This window comes from Tenrec ecaudatus, chromosome 7, assembly GCF_050624435.1.
Source record: "Tenrec ecaudatus isolate mTenEca1 chromosome 7, mTenEca1.hap1, whole genome shotgun sequence".
In the NCBI taxonomy this organism is placed as follows: domain Eukaryota; kingdom Metazoa; phylum Chordata; class Mammalia; order Afrosoricida; family Tenrecidae; genus Tenrec; species Tenrec ecaudatus.
The window spans coordinates 61,257,122-61,276,154 of NC_134536.1; the positions used below are offsets into that span (position 1 = coordinate 61,257,122).

Consider the following 19,033-nt stretch of genomic DNA (forward strand, 5'->3'; position numbering starts at 1 on the left):
CTACTGGTTAGAATTCACTTAAGATCTGCTTAGTCGTTGCTGTAGTCTCAGGCATGATCAACATTTATAGTGAGGCAAACTAATAAAATTTGATATTTAAATCATTTCTGCTTCCTCAGGAGGCATTTACTGACTTAAAGGAAACAGTAAACTGGAAACTGAGGCTGAAGCTGTGCTTCAGAGACTTTTACTGGCTGGCATCTCTAAGGCTGTTATACCAGCTCTGAGCTGGGAAGCTTGGGGTTTTTTTCTTGCTTGGGGTTTTTTTCTTAATCATTTTATTGGGGAGGTTAAATTATATTTTATTATATCACAAATAAGAATGTTACCCCAATGGTCTTCATAAAAGATTGACTGGAAAAGTTTAATTCTAAGTGCTTTATAAGACACCATAAAAATAAGCTCATTCATCTGTTTGTTGTACTGCGGTGCCGTGCATGTTGCTGTGAACCTGAAAGCTAGGCCACTGGGATTTCACAGACCAGCAGGGGCACCCAGGTAGAAGCGGCATAACATCAGCCAAAACAGGCTTCTGCAGAGCTTGCTGACTACTAACAGCTAAGAAAGATGGAAGCAATGGCCCACTTCTAAGGCCCCTGAAAACCACCCAAAAAGCAAAATACTGCCACGGTAACAGATTATGAGCCCTTCAGGTAGGAAGCACTCAAAATCCAGTAGGAAGAGCTGCAGGTACAGCATTTAGGACCTACATTTGTTGATGGAGCATGAGAAGAAACAATTGCAATTATCCATTAATAATCAGAATTTGGAATATACAAGTATGAATCTAGAAAAAAATTTGGAAGTCATCAGAAGTAAAATGGAATGCCTAAAAGATCAAGCCGTTAGTATGCAGAAATGGACTGGCATTGGACATTTTAAGTTGGAGAATCATTATGGTTTATTATGTTGGGAATAAAAACTTCAAGAAAAAAGTATCAAATTGTAAAAAATTATTCAAGATCCATTTTGAAATACAATGCTGTTTTGATTAAAAAAATTGTGTGGCTGTCAGGAAAACCAGTTAATAGAACTATTCAAATTTACACCCCAACCACTAAAGCCATTTATGAAGAAACTGAGTAATTCCACCCACTTCTTCAGTCTGCACATGATCAAACATGCAATCAAGATAATTAATTACTGGTGATTGGAATGTGCAAGTTAGAAACAAGAGGGAAGAAACCATAATTGTGCTTTACACAATTGATGTTTGTATGGATTGTGATAAGAGTTGTATGTGTCCCAAAAAAAATGATTTTTTTTTAAATCAAAAGCCAATGGTACTGACAAAGTTCAAGCCTAACTGAGGGAATTCATGAAAAGCAAGACTCCAGGAATTGACCGAATAGCAGTTGAAATCTTTCAAAGAACTGATGCAGTGATAGAAGTAGTAGTTTATGCCACGTAATTTTGAAAGATAGCTTCTTGGCCGTCCAGCTGGCCCATTCAAAAGAAAGGTGTGACTCAACAGAGTGTCAAAATCATCAAACAGTATCCTTATTAGCATACAAGTAACATTTTACTGAAGATAATTCAGTAACGGTTAGAGAAGTACATCAACCAGGAGCTGCCAGAAATTCAAACCAGATTCAGAAGAGGCCATGGAATGAGGAATATCATTGTTGACATTAGATGGATACTGGCTGAAACTAGAATACAAGATACTTGTGTTTCATTGGCTTTGCAAAGGCATTTTGACCATTGGATCATAGCGAACTATAAATAACATTGCAAAGAAAGGGCATTGCAGAACACGAGAGACTGCCGCCAAGGTTTAAAATTAGGAAAAGTGTTGTGTGTCAAAGCTCCTTTCTCTCACAGTATTTAGTCTGTATGCTGAACAAAAAATCTAAGAAGCTGGGCTTTGTATCAAAGAGGACCTGGAGCGCTTGCTGATGAAGGTCAGAGACTACAGCCTGTGGCATGGATCACAGCTCAGTGGAAAGAAAACAGAATCCCTCACAGGTGCACCAACAGAACATGATGAAAAGAGGGGAAGTTGAAGTTGTCCGGGTTTCCGTATACTCGACTTCACAGCCCATGCTCACGGAAGCAGCAGTCAAGATCAAAGGACAAATTGCATCTGGCAGGTCTGCACAAGACCTTTACAAAGCAGTAAAGAGCGAAAGTCACTTTGGAGACAGGTCTGCTTGAAGCCATGCCATAGTATTTTTAGTTGCCTCCTCCGTGTGATGATGTGACTGTGTAAGAAGGGGGAGCCGAATTGATGCGTTTGAATTATGGTATTGGCAAAGAACAATGAAAGTATCATGGATTACTAGAAGGACAAGCAGGTATCTTAGAAGAAGAATAACCAGAATGCTTCTTGGAAGCATGGATGGCAAGACTTCATCTCATGTACTTTGGACATGTTATCAGGAGAGACTAAGCCCTTGAAAAAGACATCATACTTGGAAAATTCCCGATGAGCTTGATTGACACAGTAGTGGCATCAGTGGGGACTAACAGACCAGCCCTGAGGATGGCACCAGGCCAGACAGTGCTTCGCTCTGTTGTTCGTAAGGCCCTTGTGAATTGGAACCAGCTCGGGGGGACCGTGCCAACAACAGGAGGTTCTGCGGAGGGTTTAACAATAATACAGTAGTGTTGTTTTAATGTAAAAAGAGTACTCGAAGACAAGTCTTTAGGAACCTATAGTAACTTCAAATGAGCAATTCTTAGCATGTATAATTAACTTTGAAATACTCCAGGTTTTTTTGCTTAGATTTTACCTCATACTACTCAATAAGCATCTATAAGTTATCTTGGTCTTTTTTGACCTTTCAGTTGCCTTCTTTCCATGATTCAATTTATGAAGCCTTAAAAACATTATCCCTCTCGACTGGATTTTTTTCTGCTTCCCCTTCTACCTGTGATCTCATAGATCTATGTATTTCAACCAAAAAAATTGACTGTTGGCAGGAGGTCAATAAGTAGAAGATGATAGTAAGATATTTGCTCTGTGGCAGCAAGAACTTTGTTCATTTCTTTTGCCCCAGTGCCTAGAATAATGTCTGCCTGTAAAATGTCATGGAGACAATTGCCTGACCTCCTCTGACTACCCAAGGGGGAGGAGAATCAAACTCATAAGCCCAGTGCCCAATCCTACTAGGCAGGGGTCAGACATCCATCCCTTCCTTCACCCTCTTTCCTCTTTAACAATTCTGACAGGAGTCATTCCTTCCACAATATTTCGTACTTCTCTGGTGGGCTCAATAAGCCATTGTAACACACCCCCAGAATTCACAGACAATACTCACAATTATAGGGTTTATGAGAGAAATTAACAGGTTACAATTTAGGATCAAGAATGCACGATACAATTCTTCGGGCCAGGAACACCTCTGTCAGAACCATAGGCTCAGCTCTCTTGGGTCCTCAGTCTCTGTGCCAGGAGATCCCTCGACTTCTGTCTGACCCAAGCAAATGTTTAAAAAACTCTTTAAGAATGCCATTAAATGCCTACAGGGCATGCGACTCGACCATAAGCCTCCTCATGCAGCTCTAGCTCCATGGATCAATACCTAGCCCCCCCAGATCAAGTGCGTGCAGGCACCCACTTTGCCAGTGAGCCTCCTGCCCAAAGGCAGCAGCGAGCTTTGCTCATCTGGACCTGGACGCGTCCACTCTGCCTCAGGCTCTGCCACTTGGTCTGCTGCTCTTCTCCTGCCTTGCTTTAGTTTCTCTGTAGAAGTCAGCCCTGTGTTTCTAGATCTAAGAAGCTTAACACTCAGGGATTTCTTGGTACAAAATAACATGTTCCACTCTGTCTCTTCTTGTGGGATGGCAGTGAGATTCCCCCGTTCCTTCTTCTGGCTTGTTTTAAGTGCACAGAAGAGCAGAGCTGACCAGTTCCCTTTGAAGAGTCTTGTACATCGTGTTTGCATGCTCCCACCAGTCGTTTGGCTGAAGTCACGCTGCCACGTAGTCATGAATTAATGGCAGAAATCTCTAATTAGCATGAGAATAATAGCTCCGCTGGGACGCTGGCTCAGACTCATTTCTGAATTGATGTTTCTGTAGATCCAGAAAGCCACCAGTGCCTCTCGGAGTGAAACTGAAGGGCGGAAAGGCACTATTTCACAGTATTTCACTACCTTACACTGTCCTGTATGTGACGACCTCACTCAACATGGCATCTGTAGTAAGTGTCGGAGCCAACCTCAACACGTCACAGTCATCCTCAACCAGGAAATTCGAGAGCTGGAGCGGAAACAGGAGCAACTTGTCAAGGTATGACCTCGTTCAGTAGACCCAGAACCACAAGCAGGCCGATTCTTCATTGGCTCGTGAGGTGTGAACCAGAAACTGGTGGGAAAAGTGGAATGTGGGCTCTAAATTCTTGAGCTTTGTAAAATCCCAAAAACAATTATGAATTATTCCCAGTGGCTTAGTTTGTTTTACAATTTATTGGGGTTTTTTTTGTTTCCATGGATATAGTGTAACATGTTCGTTAAAACCCAGAACTAGAATGTCCATCCAGTCAATGTTTTCTGTGATAGTATTAGAAAAAGAAATGTCTCCGTTGTTCTCTCTACACTAATAACCCTCATAGAAACCTGGTTGTCTAGAGAATTGCTAGTACACTTCAGAAGGCTCAGAGTCCAGACAGAACATAGCTAGTTAACATGATTGAGTACTTGCAGGTGCCAGAGCCTGTTCTAGCACTGTGACAGGTCAGTAAGGCGACACAGGAGGTTAAGTGATTTACTCCTTGTTACACTGGTAGTAAGTGGAGCAGAGAAACAGGGAAATTCTAGCAGGAAAGAATAAAAAGCAACAGCTTATGAAGGCAGAAAATAATATCTAAGGAAAAACTAGCTTAGCACAGTTTTTCTAAAACAAATACCTTGATTAAAAGATATGTTATGCTGTCATGTTTAAGTTACATTTTTGTAGGGTAGAGAAAAAAAAATTTGGGGTGGGATTCAATTTGATTTATAAGAACAGTATATAAAATTAGTGAAACATTTAAAACTCAATCATATAACAGATAGCATGATTTAGTGGGAACTGAATTAGCTGATGGTAACAACATTGGGAGTTATAGCAGGCAAGTCCCTTAGCCTGAGTTTTGCCATGTATAAAATGAGAAGGTTGACAGAATGCCCTAACGTGCTATCTAGCTTTAACATTCTAAATTCTCATAGGGAAATATGTATAGTAGCTTATCGCCTACAAGCCTAATACAATCCAACCACCAATATAGATAAGCCAGACTTGGCATCATGTCCCAAAGGTGATAATAAATTTCAAATCAACAACCTCCCGGTAGGAAAATTTGGGTGAAGAAGGACTAGAATTCCAAGGATCAGAGAGACTGGGGAGGTGTGGACTTGTTTCTTCAGCATCATTCTCGCCGCTGTAGTTTGTACTGGCAGGAAATTGTTAATAAAAGGGAGTGTAACCAAGCATCTTGAGTGCACTGACTAGCTTTCATCAAGGATGACGGCATCTAAAATGAGAAGCTGACTCCTCGCTGCTTCCAATATGCTAAATAACTTTTATCCTCACTTTCTCCTCCCTGCCTGTCTCCCTGCTCCCATCATACCCATTCTCAACACTGGAGCACTCCCTCTCTCTAGCTCCATCTCCCTGGTCTAAGATGCTTTGCCCATCTTGGCAACCACCTGCTGCCTATCACCATTACTTTTCCCTTTCACACTACCCTCCATCCATAGCAACTGAGCCTTTTAGGGTCTATGCATGCCCCTTAATCTCACACCCTCTGGCCACATTTCCTTTGCTGCCTCCTGCCTCGAGTCCTCTAGAGGCATCACTTTAAATCCCTTCCCCAGTAATGCCTTCCCTTTGGGCTCTTTGTCACAGCCGCCTGTGACTACATGTGTACCTGCCTGCCCCTACACACCAGGTGAGCTCAGGAAGGCAGAGAAAGAGAAAGGGACGATGCTGCCCAAGCCCCACCAAGGTCAGCGAGGCAGAAGGCCCTTGCCTCTGCCGACCCGTCTCCTGCCCTCAACGCCAAACACTGCACTACTTATTGCCATCGGCTTGACTAGAACACTCTCAGAGTTAGCTATTTGCACTCATAAAAATGCACACTTAAAAATAATTCTTGCTTATAAGGAAGTATGGTTTATTGTTTTTCAACTTGCGTTGTATTTTTAACTCTTGTTTTTAATTAAAATATGTCCTTCTGGTACATTAAATAATACATAGAAACTTTCACAAAGTAGAAATTATAGGAGATATGATGAGAAATAGAAACATACTGGTAATAGGAGATTTTGTGGCAATTCTTAGTCCAAGGTGGTTAAAGCGATCAGGATCTAAGCATTGTTGTAGAAGGCAACACAATAAGGTAGACCTTATGCCCACAGAACAGTCTCACCCGGTACTCCAGGGTACACCTGCTTTTCAGCTCTTCAGAATGTCAAAGATTAATCTTTTATAGGTTATGCAAAGAAAACCTCAATAAATTTCAAAAAGAAAAAACAGCTTGTCAATACAATGACAAGTAATTAGTAATAAGCTCAGAAAACAAAATGATTATTTTGAAGATTTTAGTACTCCTTTGGGCTGCTAACAGCAAGGTTAGCATTTTGAAATCAGCAGCCACAAAGATGAAGCTTTCTACTCCCATAAAGAGCTATAGACTCAGGACCCAACCAGGGCAGTTCCAGCCCTCTGGGGTCTCTGAGGAGGAATGGATTCACTGGCAGTGAGTTTGATTTGGTTTTAAACAAGAAAATCTTACCTAGGAGCGTTCAGAGAAAAGCTCACTACCTTAAACACATGACCGTAAATATGAAAAATACCATATATACTCGCCAACCCAAATATCAGCCAAGGCACCTAATTTTACCACAAAAACTGCATTTAAAAATGTGCTAAAAACTCACCTTATACACGAGAATGTATGGGAAATGCTTACTTAAAAACTTGAAAGCCAAAGAAAGCATCATGAAAGGTTAAAAAGCAAAAACTTCCTCCCCCCCCCCCCCAGGCAGTGTCTAGGTTGTGGTGTTTAAAGTTTTAAATATAAACTGCAGTGCTCAGGGTGTAAATCACCACTCCGGATACATGAAACTCACCATCAGGTAAATTTAGTGAGCCCCGTAATTCCATCTGGTCTGCACAGGTGCTTAAGTATTTATCGGTGCGCCTTGGCACCTGAGTGTGTAGTGTCCGGTGTACAGAGCTGTAAGGCAGCTTCTCTCTCTGAGAATGAACTTGAGTGTGTTGGGAGACATCTAAGTAGAAAGAAACGTCAGAATAGAGACCACCTACTCTGCCCTAGGAGAACAGACTGAACGCGTGCTTCTAGTCAGTCCACTGACAGAATGTGCCGTCAGCAGAATGGACGGTGCTGGGGCAAGGTCAGGAGCTCTGATAACACAGATTAAAGAACTCACTAGAGCACATTTCCCTCTACAGCCTAGCCTAGTTGCTGCTGGTTTGGATGCACCACTCAAATGAAAAGTCAGCCTGTAGGGTCTTGACCCTTAGGGTCCTCAGGAAGAAGTCTTTGGTGGAGCTGTGGATTCAGCTCAACCTCGGGTTTGAGCCAGCAGAGCGGAAGAAGAGGCTGTCTGCTCCCAGAAAGACTTACCTCGGCGCCCTGGTGGAGCAGTTGTGCCCTCTTCCACAGGGCCACCACTGGACAGCCGGGCATTTAGTTTGCTTTGCTGTAGTGCTCAATATAGCCTTTCCAATTTTTCATATTTTAAAATCTAATTGTGTGACTTTTGAATTGTTTAAAAAGTGATAATTATTTAAAACATAACACTCTCCTCTTTTTAACATTTTCCACTTTAGATCCTATCTTCTACATCATATTTCCTTTAATTCCAATCATCTTATCAGAATCATTTGGGGAACCTTAAGCATATAAATTCATAGGCTCTCATACCCCAGAGAGTCCACCTCAATGGGCTGGAACGGGCTTGGACAGGAGTAGGTTAGCCAGACTTGAGAACTCTAGGACTTTGAAATCATACCACTTGCATTTTTCACATTGGCACTTTGCTCTCTGAAATAATAACTTTTTATGTGTAACATATAAAATGATAAACCTAATTGGAGCAGGAACAGGGAAGACTAGTGCTTACATATAGTTAGTTTGCTTAAAAGACATCCTTTGAGCAGTAACCAGGTAGCTTTTTACATGAATATCAGTGTGTTTCTCTTATAAATGGAGCTTGATCTGAGGGATGAATTAAATCATTCTGTCCGATTATGCTGTTTTGTGAAATAATGTCCTTTAGAAGTGTCTCTACAGCGGTAGATTAAGCGACACTTCTGAGATGAAAAACTACAAACCTTCTACAAGGTTGTGTGTCCTATGAGGGCCTTCACAAAAGTCTGTGGGGGAAATCCACTCCATGTGCCCACGACCTTTTTGAAGTCCTCCCAAAGGTCTGCAGCAACCTGTCCGAAGGTGAGAAGGGGGGGTTATAAAGCCTGATGTTTGCACGTAAACGAAAAAACGTTCCCACCGTCTTCCTCCCTTGTCGTGCACTTTCAGATCTGCAGGAACTGCACGGGCTGCGTTGATCGACATATCCCGTGTGTCTCTCTCAACTGCCCGCTCCTCTTCAAGCTCTCCCGCGTAAATCGAGAATTATCCAAGGCACCGTATCTCCGGCAGTTACTCGACCAGTTTTAAATGGTGAATTTCACAGAATTCCAGGTGCTATTTTTTTCAGTGTTTACCACTAAACTGTTGTGCATGGTGCTTTTTCAACCTCCATTGCGTCAAGGATGTCCACTGTCTATTCTCTGAAGACTACGAAGACTTCTGGTAAAGGAAGTGAAAATTGTACTGCGGCTTTGGGAGCAGCTCACTTCCTGCAGTGTACAGAGGCTTCAGCTCCCCTCTGTACCAGTGTTCTCTGAGGCAGGAGTCGGGTTTGCTCCAGTTGTGACCATCTTGTAAGTCCATCTGCGTGGAGCAGGTTTACTTCCTTGGGGAAGGAGCACTGAAAACCTCTTAAAGAAAAATCATTAGTGTGTTTCCTTGAACTGTCTGTATCAAGACGTGTTACTTAGAGATACCCATTCACTTTATAATTTTGACTGCGAAATATTTTGTAAATACACTTTTTTACTTTTCAGACAACTGAGTAAAATAATGTGCAATGAATTTTATACGGATGATTTTCAAGTTGTTTGGTATATTTCCTCTAGGTTTTGCTTGACTCAAAGTAGATTTGTTATTTTGATCAAACTGTGCAAACGATAGTACCACGTGTAGCATTTTGAAACCTTATTTTCTAAACCGCTGTCTTGCTTTAGCGATTACTGGGGCATCGTGAGGAACTGTGCAGAGACCTTTTTGTTACAAACCTGTGGGCCTGTTGCAATACTTTAAACAAAAAATTTTATTCCATTTTTGCTTGTTTTGTATAGACATTTCTATTGCTTCTAAATATGCTTAAAATATTTTCTTTCATTATGTACTGTACAGTTAATCTTATTTGCCATCATCTTGAACACAAAATGTGTATTTAGAATATTTGTATAACTGTATAAAATGAGAAAGGAACTATGTGGTCAGTGTATTGTTTTTTAAACTGGAAATCATTTTGTTTTAAAAGTTAATAATGGAAACCATATTAAAGTTGAATAAAACATGAAGTGCAACAAATTGGTTTGTATCTTACTATAAATGGCATTATCCTATTATCTTACCTTATCCTTTCCTGAGTTTTAAGGAGTTAAATTTAACTCTTTTCATATCCTGATTGATGTCTCAATTCCTGTACCAAAGCCGTAAGATTAAAGAGAGCTAGAGCTGTAAATATGGTTGAGGGAAAATGTAGCGCTCTCTCTTCCAGGGACCCCCTAAGGCTGTCCTTATTAGCAGGTCACCAGAGCTCCTGTCACCTAGATCAGTGTGTCCTTCATCTTAGGCCAACACGTTCCTAAAGGAAAGCCAAAACGACAGAACTACTTTTGAAAACCTTCAACGCCAATTTCTTATTGTCGCACAGAAAGCCCATCTGGTTACTCGCCTTTGGTTTCCAGACCACAGACTTCCCAATACAAAGGGGATTCCGTCTGAGAGCACCGCGGTCAGTACCACCTCTGCACACACTGCTGTCCAGTCCTGCTGGGGTAGAAAGCCCCGCCCGCCCCAGAGGCTCTCCTTGCTCTGACACCATGACGCTCATTCGGCATAGCTGCGTAAAACTAGGGCAGCCGTCCTCACATCCAGTCTTTCCCATGCCCTCTTCTGCAACAGAGCATCCCTGCCACGCTGACCTAAGTCAGGAGTCGGTGGCCTAAGTGCCCTGTAATGAGAGGCCTCTATTTCACTCACTCACCTGGGGCAATGCTGAAAACAGCCTATTTTACCAATGGCCTTCCATTATTATTTCCATAAACATGGCCCCTCCCTTTTCGATCAGCTTTTAATAAAGTAGATCTTTCATGTGAGCCACCATGAACTCAAATCTTGAACAGTATTGAGGAAATCACTAACATGTTTTGATTTCTCTGAGTCAAAACTAGGAGCTTGGAGACATCAAATAATTACACATTCTCTTTAAATGACAATTTTTCCTCCTTCACAGGATTGCCTAACAAAGCCAAGTCCATTCCAGCCCATCTCCCTTACCCCACTCCCACAGTGGCCACCACAGACTGGCAACAAAGTCCTGCCAACGGCCAAACCACATGTCACTTCTCTACATTCACCTGAGGGGGCACCTCAGGTGAAGTGTCAGTTCACTCCAAGGTCAGCGGTTCAAACCCACAAACTTGCCACATGAGCGAGAGAAAGAGGAGGCTGTCTGCTCCTACAAAGATTTATAGGCTGGAAAATCCCATTGAACAGTTCGATCCAGAAAATAGTGTCTGTGAATAGGACAGGCAATGTTGTGAGCGATTCTTAGAGGAGGGGCTCCTGTGGGGTCCCGCTGATGGAGACAAAAGCCCTGAGCATTTGTGGACCCTCCCCAGTTCTGGCAACTCCAAACATTCTGCACCCAGTTGTTGTTGTGTTTTATTGCCTCGATCCTAGAACGGTCCTTTATACTAGTCAAGTCTCCTAGCTGTGTACTTTCTTATTTCTTAATCACTGAATCATAGGGTTACAACCTATTTGATACACTCTAAGGCAGTGGTTCTCAACCTTCCTAAAGCTGTGACCCTTTAATACAATTCCTCATGTTGTGGTGACCCCCCCAAACCATAACAATTATTTTCGTTGCTACTTTATAACTAATTTTGCTACTGTTATGAATCGGGCAACCCCTGTGAAAGGGTCGTTTGACCCCCAAAGAGGTCCTGACCCACAGGTTGAGAACTGCTGATCTAAGATGTATCGAAAAGGTAAATTTACCTTCTCAGAATAGTACAAGGAAGATCCATTATCGTTTCATTCCATTTTCCTACAAAATTTTAGGGAGGCCTGGTGATGCAATGGTTAAATGCTTGGCTGAAGGTGGAAAGGTTGGTGGTTCTGTGGGAGAAAAGACCTGGCTAGCCCCTGCCTTCGAGACCACAGCCTAGGAAGCCCAAGGGGCAGTTTTACCCCGTCAGTGGGGAGTGACCAAGTTAGAGTCAACTTGATGCCACACGCAGGACCCGGTCAGGTTCCACATAGCTGTTTTTACAACCTCGTATGGACAACACTGGGCCCTGCCCTCAGCAGAAGAGCAGCCGTTTTCAGGCCATGTACTTGTGAAATAGATCTTCCCCTGTGTGGGGTACAAAAGACTCCCCCAGCCTTGTCTCCCCCAGAGATAAGCCAAACATGAGAGGCTATTTGCCAGCACATAGTGGGAAGTCAGATGCATTCACCCTTTAGACTACTGTCTGACCCACTACAAGTGAGGCCCACTCCCTGCTGTTAAGGACAATAGATTACTTCTCCCTGAAGGCTTTCATTCATCAGTCTGGTCCACTGTACTGGGGCTCACACCGAACTGATAAGTATAATAATTGTTTCCATGGAGAGCCAGACAACAGGTCGTCCAAAGTTGGGCTACCATCCTGAATCTAGGATCTGCCCATCTTGTCACATGTGTACCCCCAATCCCTCCCCTTCCTGCTGTGTGTATACCCCTAGATCGTCCCTTCTCATTACTGTGGTACCTATAGTACAACCCCTTCCTGTGATGTATGTCTTTACTTATAATTAGGGGATTGCACGTCCCCCAAAGATATATAAGCCTTGGTTAGAAATAAAGAGCTCTCCCCTAGTCTCGTTTATCTTTCCCTCCTGCTCCCTCCCTTTCCTGCCCTGTACCACCAAGAGGAGCTGAGGTGAGCATGCTACCTTGAAATGTATCTGACTCCATTATTTCAATCTCTTCTATCCTTATTCCCTATGACTTTACTATAATCTTTATTATCACTTTATAATTGAACCTACCAGGTCTGTGATGATTTGTTAGGAGCTGGCTCCCCTGACATAGGGCACCCAGCACATGGGGCCCAGTAGGAAAAGAACTCGAGTTATATCCCGTGTAACAATTATATGGCCTCATCGGACAGAGAGGGTAAATCGGGAATATATATATATATATATATATATATGTTTGGGTTTTTTTAATTGTGTCTTTTAGTACAAGTGAGATATAGGTTGGGAAAGAGCAAGTATACAGAGCACTATATCACTCTTAGTCACCTCTTGAAGAAACAAAATGTGGTAACATAAGAAAATGAAAGAGTTTCTTCAAGTGGTAAAGAAGTTTAATCTACCTCCCCCCTCTCCCCCCAGTCAGGAACTTTGGATATAGAGATGTGGGATATGGTAGCCATTAACTGAAGAAAGGCCCACAGGGAAGGACAAAGCATACCCATGGAGACCTGGGTGTTGCGAGTGCAGATTGAAACCGTTTTGGAGCCTCTGGGTAGAGAAAGTGAAGAAACAAGACCAGCAGAGTAGTGAGAAGCCTCTAAGCTATGCAGACTTAAATCAGGTGAGAAGTAGGCAGATGAGATTTTAAACAGCTGTGAAAAGGGAAGTCTGAATCAGGAGATATCAGACATGAAGTATCTGCCCCCCTGCCACCAGAGTATAGCATAGGGAATCATAATACAATCAAGCAAGTCAGTGCTGGAGGGAGAGATGAGATTAGATCCAAAGAAATGCAAATGGAGAGATTTAATATAGAAGGTGAGGTTCTGGAAGTGAGAAGCAAAGAGGCAAGGAGTAGGAAGGCACCTTTGCTTCCACAAGTGGAGAAAAGTATAGCTCAGGAAGCAGATTTAGAATGGCTTATCCCGTTAGTTATTAACAGGCAGCCTGATGAGCAGCACCCCGATAGTGCCTTTCCCTTGAAGCTATGGAAGATCTCAAGGAGGCGGTCACTGACTAGGACCCAGACTCTCATCTGGTAATTAGCATGAGAATGTCTTTGGCCGAGTACGAGTGCTGGACCCCTGCACTCATATGTATGTATTTATCCTTAGGTTTTACAATATTACCTGTGGGGTTTCTCAGCCTATTCACAAGCTCATAAGAATGCTGAGAATGGGATAGATACAGGGATTCATCAGTTACTAGGGGGTGAGAATTATATCACAGTTGAGTCACAGCTACAGTTTACTGAACAGGCAGTAGCACGAGGTTTGCCTACGGGCCTGGGAAAGTTAATTCCATCAGGAGAGAGAAGGCTGAGTTAGACAGCTATAAGAAAGCAGAATGATGAATCCTATGTAGACTTTGTGTCCTGATGGAAAACTCAATTCCAAATGTATAAAAATGTGCTGGCAATAAAATAGTCCATAAGCTATCTTTTGATTTCTCTAATAAACACTGTAAAAATGCCTTGTGCCCCTACAGGGAACAAAGCACGCTGTTAGATTATCCTAGAATATGCAGGAATATAGAGACAGATGAATACAAGGCCAACCTCATGGCAGCTGCCTTGGCAAATTACACTAGACCTAAAAGAAAATTATTTAGTTGTGCAAAGATAGGTCATGTTCAAGGAGAGTGTAGAGCGCAGGCCAATCAGCCTGGCTGCAAAAAGTGAGCTGAGGCCAGAGCATGGGCAGGACCACCGAATTCCGGCTTAAAAGAACCCGGACTCTGCTCCCGCTGCAAGAAAGGGGCTCACTGGGCGAGTCAATGTCGCTCAAGATTCAACAGTACGAGATTGCCAGTAGCAAAGGCTTCCCAACAGGAAATTAGAGAAAGAAGCTTGATTCAAGCCCCAACCAACACAGAGAAGGGACACCTCTACCTAACCCAGCAAAATGGCAGCGCTCACAGGTCTCCCCCAACCTCACAGTAGATCCGACCTAATCAAACTTGCAAAAGCCCAGCTTCTGTTCTTGCTGCAGTAAGTTTGACTAACCAAAGGTTGAGAAGCCCTCACAAAAGTTTGTTGATTCCAAAAAGCAGGAGCATCTTATTGAAAGAATAATACAGTTTTTATCAAGAAGATTTAAGCTAAGTACTCAAGGAATTAAAATTGATACTGGAGTTATTCAGAGGTGTGATGAAAAGCCAGAAATTGTGATTAAATCAGAAAGTATTAAGAGCGGTAATTGGGGTCCCCTACCTAAAAGAACTGTGCAAGATAAAGTTAAACTGAGTCAGAAAACTGAGTATGCCCCCAAACCAGTAAAGAAATATAAGGAATGTGATAAAGAAATGCGATGAGGATGTGGCAAAGATGTTGAGAGAAATGTGATGAGGATGTGATGTGATGGAGAAGGTGATAAAGAAGTTGAAATTGTTCTGAGTGATAACGAAATTGATCATTCTAGTTGGTAAGGAAGTTGTGATTGTTCTGGGTAAAACTGTTCTAGGTTTGCAATAAGTACAGATGGCGGGATAATCCCAACCTTGCATAAAGTTCAGCTTAACCAAATGTTCCACTTCTGTACCCTGCAGCATTTTAGCAAAACCACAGCTTCAGCAGATAACTGCTTTTTAACTCTTCAGTGTTAGCTATAAAATAAAAAAGGGATTATAGAGAATCACTGAGTTTTAACTGAAGTGTACTGGTGATTCTCTTAAGACACTGTGTCTTTATGTTTTCCCAAGTTCCGAGCAGCAATGAGTAAACTGAGAACACAGCTGCCCTTGTTAAGATAAGATCAGTCCCAAGGAATTGTTTGTGCTTAGAGCCATTTTTCTTCAGTTGGTCACAGGACTATGGCTCGCCTCCTCAGCTGTAGCCTTGGGACATAGTGGAGGGGCCCTGGCACATTCGGTCCTAACCATGGACAAGCTAGCTGTGCAATTCCAACTGGCCATAAATGCCTTTGCTGAATTCCCTAGCTTCATTGCAAAGACAAATAACCTCTGTCGCCCAAGTTGCCTTACAGAATTGACGAGCCTTAGACCTCATCACCACTGAAAAAGGAGGTACTTGCCTTTACCTCCAAGAAAAGTGCTGTTATTACATCGAGTCAGCAATACCAACCCCTGCCGTCCGTGCCAAGCCCTGAGTCCCTGCATTCTGTCTGATAAACTTCCCTACTATGACCCCATACGGCAGAAAGTAATCATCGACGACCTCATCGTCGCCCCCTTTCCCTAACAGACAGAGTCAGGGATGTCTGGTCAAAACATGACCACCCTTCCCTCAGACTGTTTCCCAGAAACGGGTTAGTTCTGCGAACAAATGTACCCTCTAAAAGCACAGATCACCCATTTCACTGTTCTCAGAGCCAGAACAGACTGACCTTGTACAATGAGCAAACAGTCACGTAAGCCCCACTGAGCAAAACCGCACCTTATGTCAACTCTCCAGATGCTTCAACAGGGGGCGTATAAAAAACCCCTCAAGCGCTGCCCTGGGGCGGCTTCCATAGCTTCACTTTACTGTGGACTCTTGAACCCGTCCGTTTGTCCCTAATAAAGCCTGCTTCTAAAACTTTGCCAATTGGATCTTTGGTTCTGTTTTGCGCCCCAATAAACCTTACAAGAACTATGGGATGTTTATTAGGAAATTCCAACCTAAATTCCCAGTGTTCTGATGGTCACTAGAATTATTGGTTACGATTATGAAGAAATTAAGGCAGTGATAAAATCTGATATACCATGGTTTATAAAGAAGAAAAATTGCTTAAGCCAATTTTGCTTCCTTGCGTATCTAGAGTAAAAATTTATACCTATCAGGGAAGAGTACTTGAGAAGTCTGACCACCCTATATTAAATCAAGAGGTCGTTTGGAGTGCTGCTGTAGGGAAACAACACCGCCCCCACATGGAATTAGAAATTGGAGTAAAAAGGTTTTTCAATTCTGGACATGGGGTCATTTCCTTAAGGCATTCACAAGAATGCTTAGGTCTTAGGCCTGAGTGGCCTAAGACCCAAGCACTACCTTCCTCTAAATCTGGCTTGGAAGGAATGAGAGAAGTTAACCAAGACAGAATATTGCAAGATTGTAAAATCCTACAGTGTAAAAAGCCTGAAGGGCAATGTGACTTAATTGAGCCTGTAACCTTGCTGGTAAAGTTAGAGAAAAAAATGTCTGGTAAGTTAGTTAAAAACCAGCTGAACAAATTTATGAAGAATTATTTCAGTCCAGATTCTCTGAGAGCCGACACTTACGTAATAATGAAGTCTAACTAGTAGTTTTACTGGTCCAACCAAGCAAGGGGACTGGCTGCTAGCAGTGCTTTGAAATCAGCACTGTTAAAATGGAAGCGGGAGAAGCAAAATCTTAGGTGTGACAAAGTTCATTTAGTCATTTTAACCAAAAACATTTTCTCCTTACTAAAAGCTTGTAACAAAATGAGGGCAGATACACATTTTCACTTTTTTTTTTTTTTTGCTGTATATCAGTAGTACGTATTTTTATTTTCAGGCGTCCAAATATCCCTTTAATGTAGATGGTATGTAGTATTGTGTATGTGTGTTATTGTTTGAAGTGAACTTGTTTGTCACAAGACTCCAAGTCCACTTCAGTTTCACTTTCCTCCTTTTTTCTTTACATTTTCACTTCTACAGAAAAAGCTGATCCTAATAAATCCCAGAAAGATGGAAATCGTGTTTGGGATCCAGGTTCATTGGTCACCTGGAGAAAAGGCTGTACATGTATGTTTTTGCAGCATAAAACTGGTGGACTCCCCTTAGAAGGACCAACCACATTTGGAGAAAGATGAAGGATAGGGAAAAGACAGAGAAACCATGATTCTGTTTCCAGGTTGCTGACACTCCAAAGGGAGGGGATATTTGTTTGTTTTCACAGGCAAAGGAGATAAGTGGCTTTCTCTTCAGTCAGCAAGGCCCAAAGAAAGGAGGGAAGCTGATGTGTGACATGATCCCCTGTCCTGTTACTGAAGTTATCCAAAACGTCAAGAAGACCTTGCAGATTCCTGAGAACGTCAATCGCTGACTGCTGAGATATTTCTTCCACTGCTGATGCTGTCTGAGGGACACTCTGGGACTATCAAAGCTGAACATTTTATACAATGGTGACTGGACTATTACAACAGGCTGTTCTTTTGCTGAAAGATCAAAGTAGTTTTGGACATCAATTAATGCTAAAATGTGATTGGAATGTTACTGATTTTTGTTTAACCCCTTACTCATATAATAAGACATTGCATAATTGGGATTTAATTAGAAAACATTTGCAAGGGTTTAAGGGAAACATTTCATTAGATGTTGATCAGCTTAAGGATATTTTCTATACATTCAAAGACAGGCTTGAGGCATCTCCTGCCTCTGATATGATTCAGCAACTGGTGAATGGCATGGAAGGGTTGGATCCTCGAGCCTGGCTCAAAGCATTCCACATAGCTTAAATTCCAGTCTGACTGTGCTGTTTATCATAAGTTTGATGCTTGCGGTCTCATGCCACTTCTATAGGAAGCTAAGAGATATGAAGAGAGACCATGTTGCCTCTGTGACACTACTAAATCTTAAACATAATGCAGAAGGGGGAAATGTGGGCAAATAACACTGAGGGAAATAGGACTGGGACTTATTCCCTAATTGTTACGGAGGGAATCTGGAAGACCAGTAATCCACAGTAGGAACACCGCCACTCTGGTAGTTGGAGATATCGTCCAAGTACATTTTCCTGCACGAGTCTATCATTTCCAGTTTCTCCCCTTAAAGCTGTGCTGACTTAAAGTGAGCACATGTTTGATTCTGTCTCCCTATAGAAGCAGACATTCCTATTTGCTCTATTTCTTCCCGCTTCAGCATCCAATCCCTCTCATACCTTCCTCCAATAGCAGATGGGCATCGGGACACTTTATCCTCCATGCCTGAATGCAAAATGTTTGCCATAAGCTTGAATTTGGGGCTATATTAATTTGGTCATTAAATTTGCCTCAACAGCTTTCAATGTATAGAAAATAACCACTTTGCCCCTATGGTTCTTTTGAATTTTACGTATAAAACAAAAGGGGGAATTGTGGGATACAAACTTTTCCCCAGCTTTGTCTCCCCCAAAGAGATACCAAACATGACAGGCTATTTGCCAACACATGGTGGGAAGTCAGATGCATTCAGCCTTTAGACTACTGTCTGGCCCCACTACAAGTGGGGTCCACTCCCTGCTGTTAAGGACAATAGATTACTTCTCCCTGAAGGCTTTCAGCCATCAGTCTGGTCCACTGTAGGTGGGGCTCACACCAAACTGATAAGTATAGTAATTGTTTCCATGGAGAGCCAGACAACAGGTCAAACCTGCTCAGTGACATCAAAAGTTAGGCTACCATCCTGAATCTAGGCTCTGCCCATCTTGTCACATGTGTGCCCCCAATCCCTCCCCCTTCCTGCTGTGTATATACCCCTATATTGTCCCTTCTCATTACTGTGGTACCTATAGTACAACCCCTTCCTGTGATGTATGTCTTTACCTGTAATTAGGGGCTTGCATGTCCCCCAAAGATATATAAGCCTTGTTAGAAATAAAGAGCTCTCTGTCCCAGTGTTCTCTCACCTGGCCTTGCTTCCCTGTCCCCTCTCCCCTTGTCCTCCTTCTCTTTCCTCCCTCTCCTGACCTGTATCACCAAGAGGAGATGAGGAGAGCATGCTACCATGAAATGTGTCTGACTTCATTATTTCATTCTCTCTCCTTACTCCCTGAGGTAGTTAGTTTATTGTGCCAGCCTGGCCGATAAACACAAGTGTGATTAA

The 19,033-nt window shown here is 42.5% G+C and overlaps 1 protein-coding gene across 2 annotated transcripts in view; it reads left to right on the top strand.

Moving 5' to 3' along the window:
- The window catches only part of REV3L (REV3 like, DNA directed polymerase zeta catalytic subunit), a 170,274-nt gene extending 160,672 nt beyond the window's left edge, over positions 1-9,602 (top strand). For both annotated transcript variants that reach the window (XM_075554663.1, XM_075554664.1), the window contains exons 31-32: positions 4,027-4,236; positions 8,492-9,602. In XM_075554663.1, the coding sequence (XP_075410778.1) occupies positions 4,027-4,236; positions 8,492-8,632 (351 nt within the window). In that variant the 3' untranslated portion in view covers positions 8,633-9,602. The remainder of the gene's footprint in view (positions 1-4,026; positions 4,237-8,491) is intronic.
- The last annotated feature ends 9,431 nt before the right edge of the window (positions 9,603-19,033 follow it).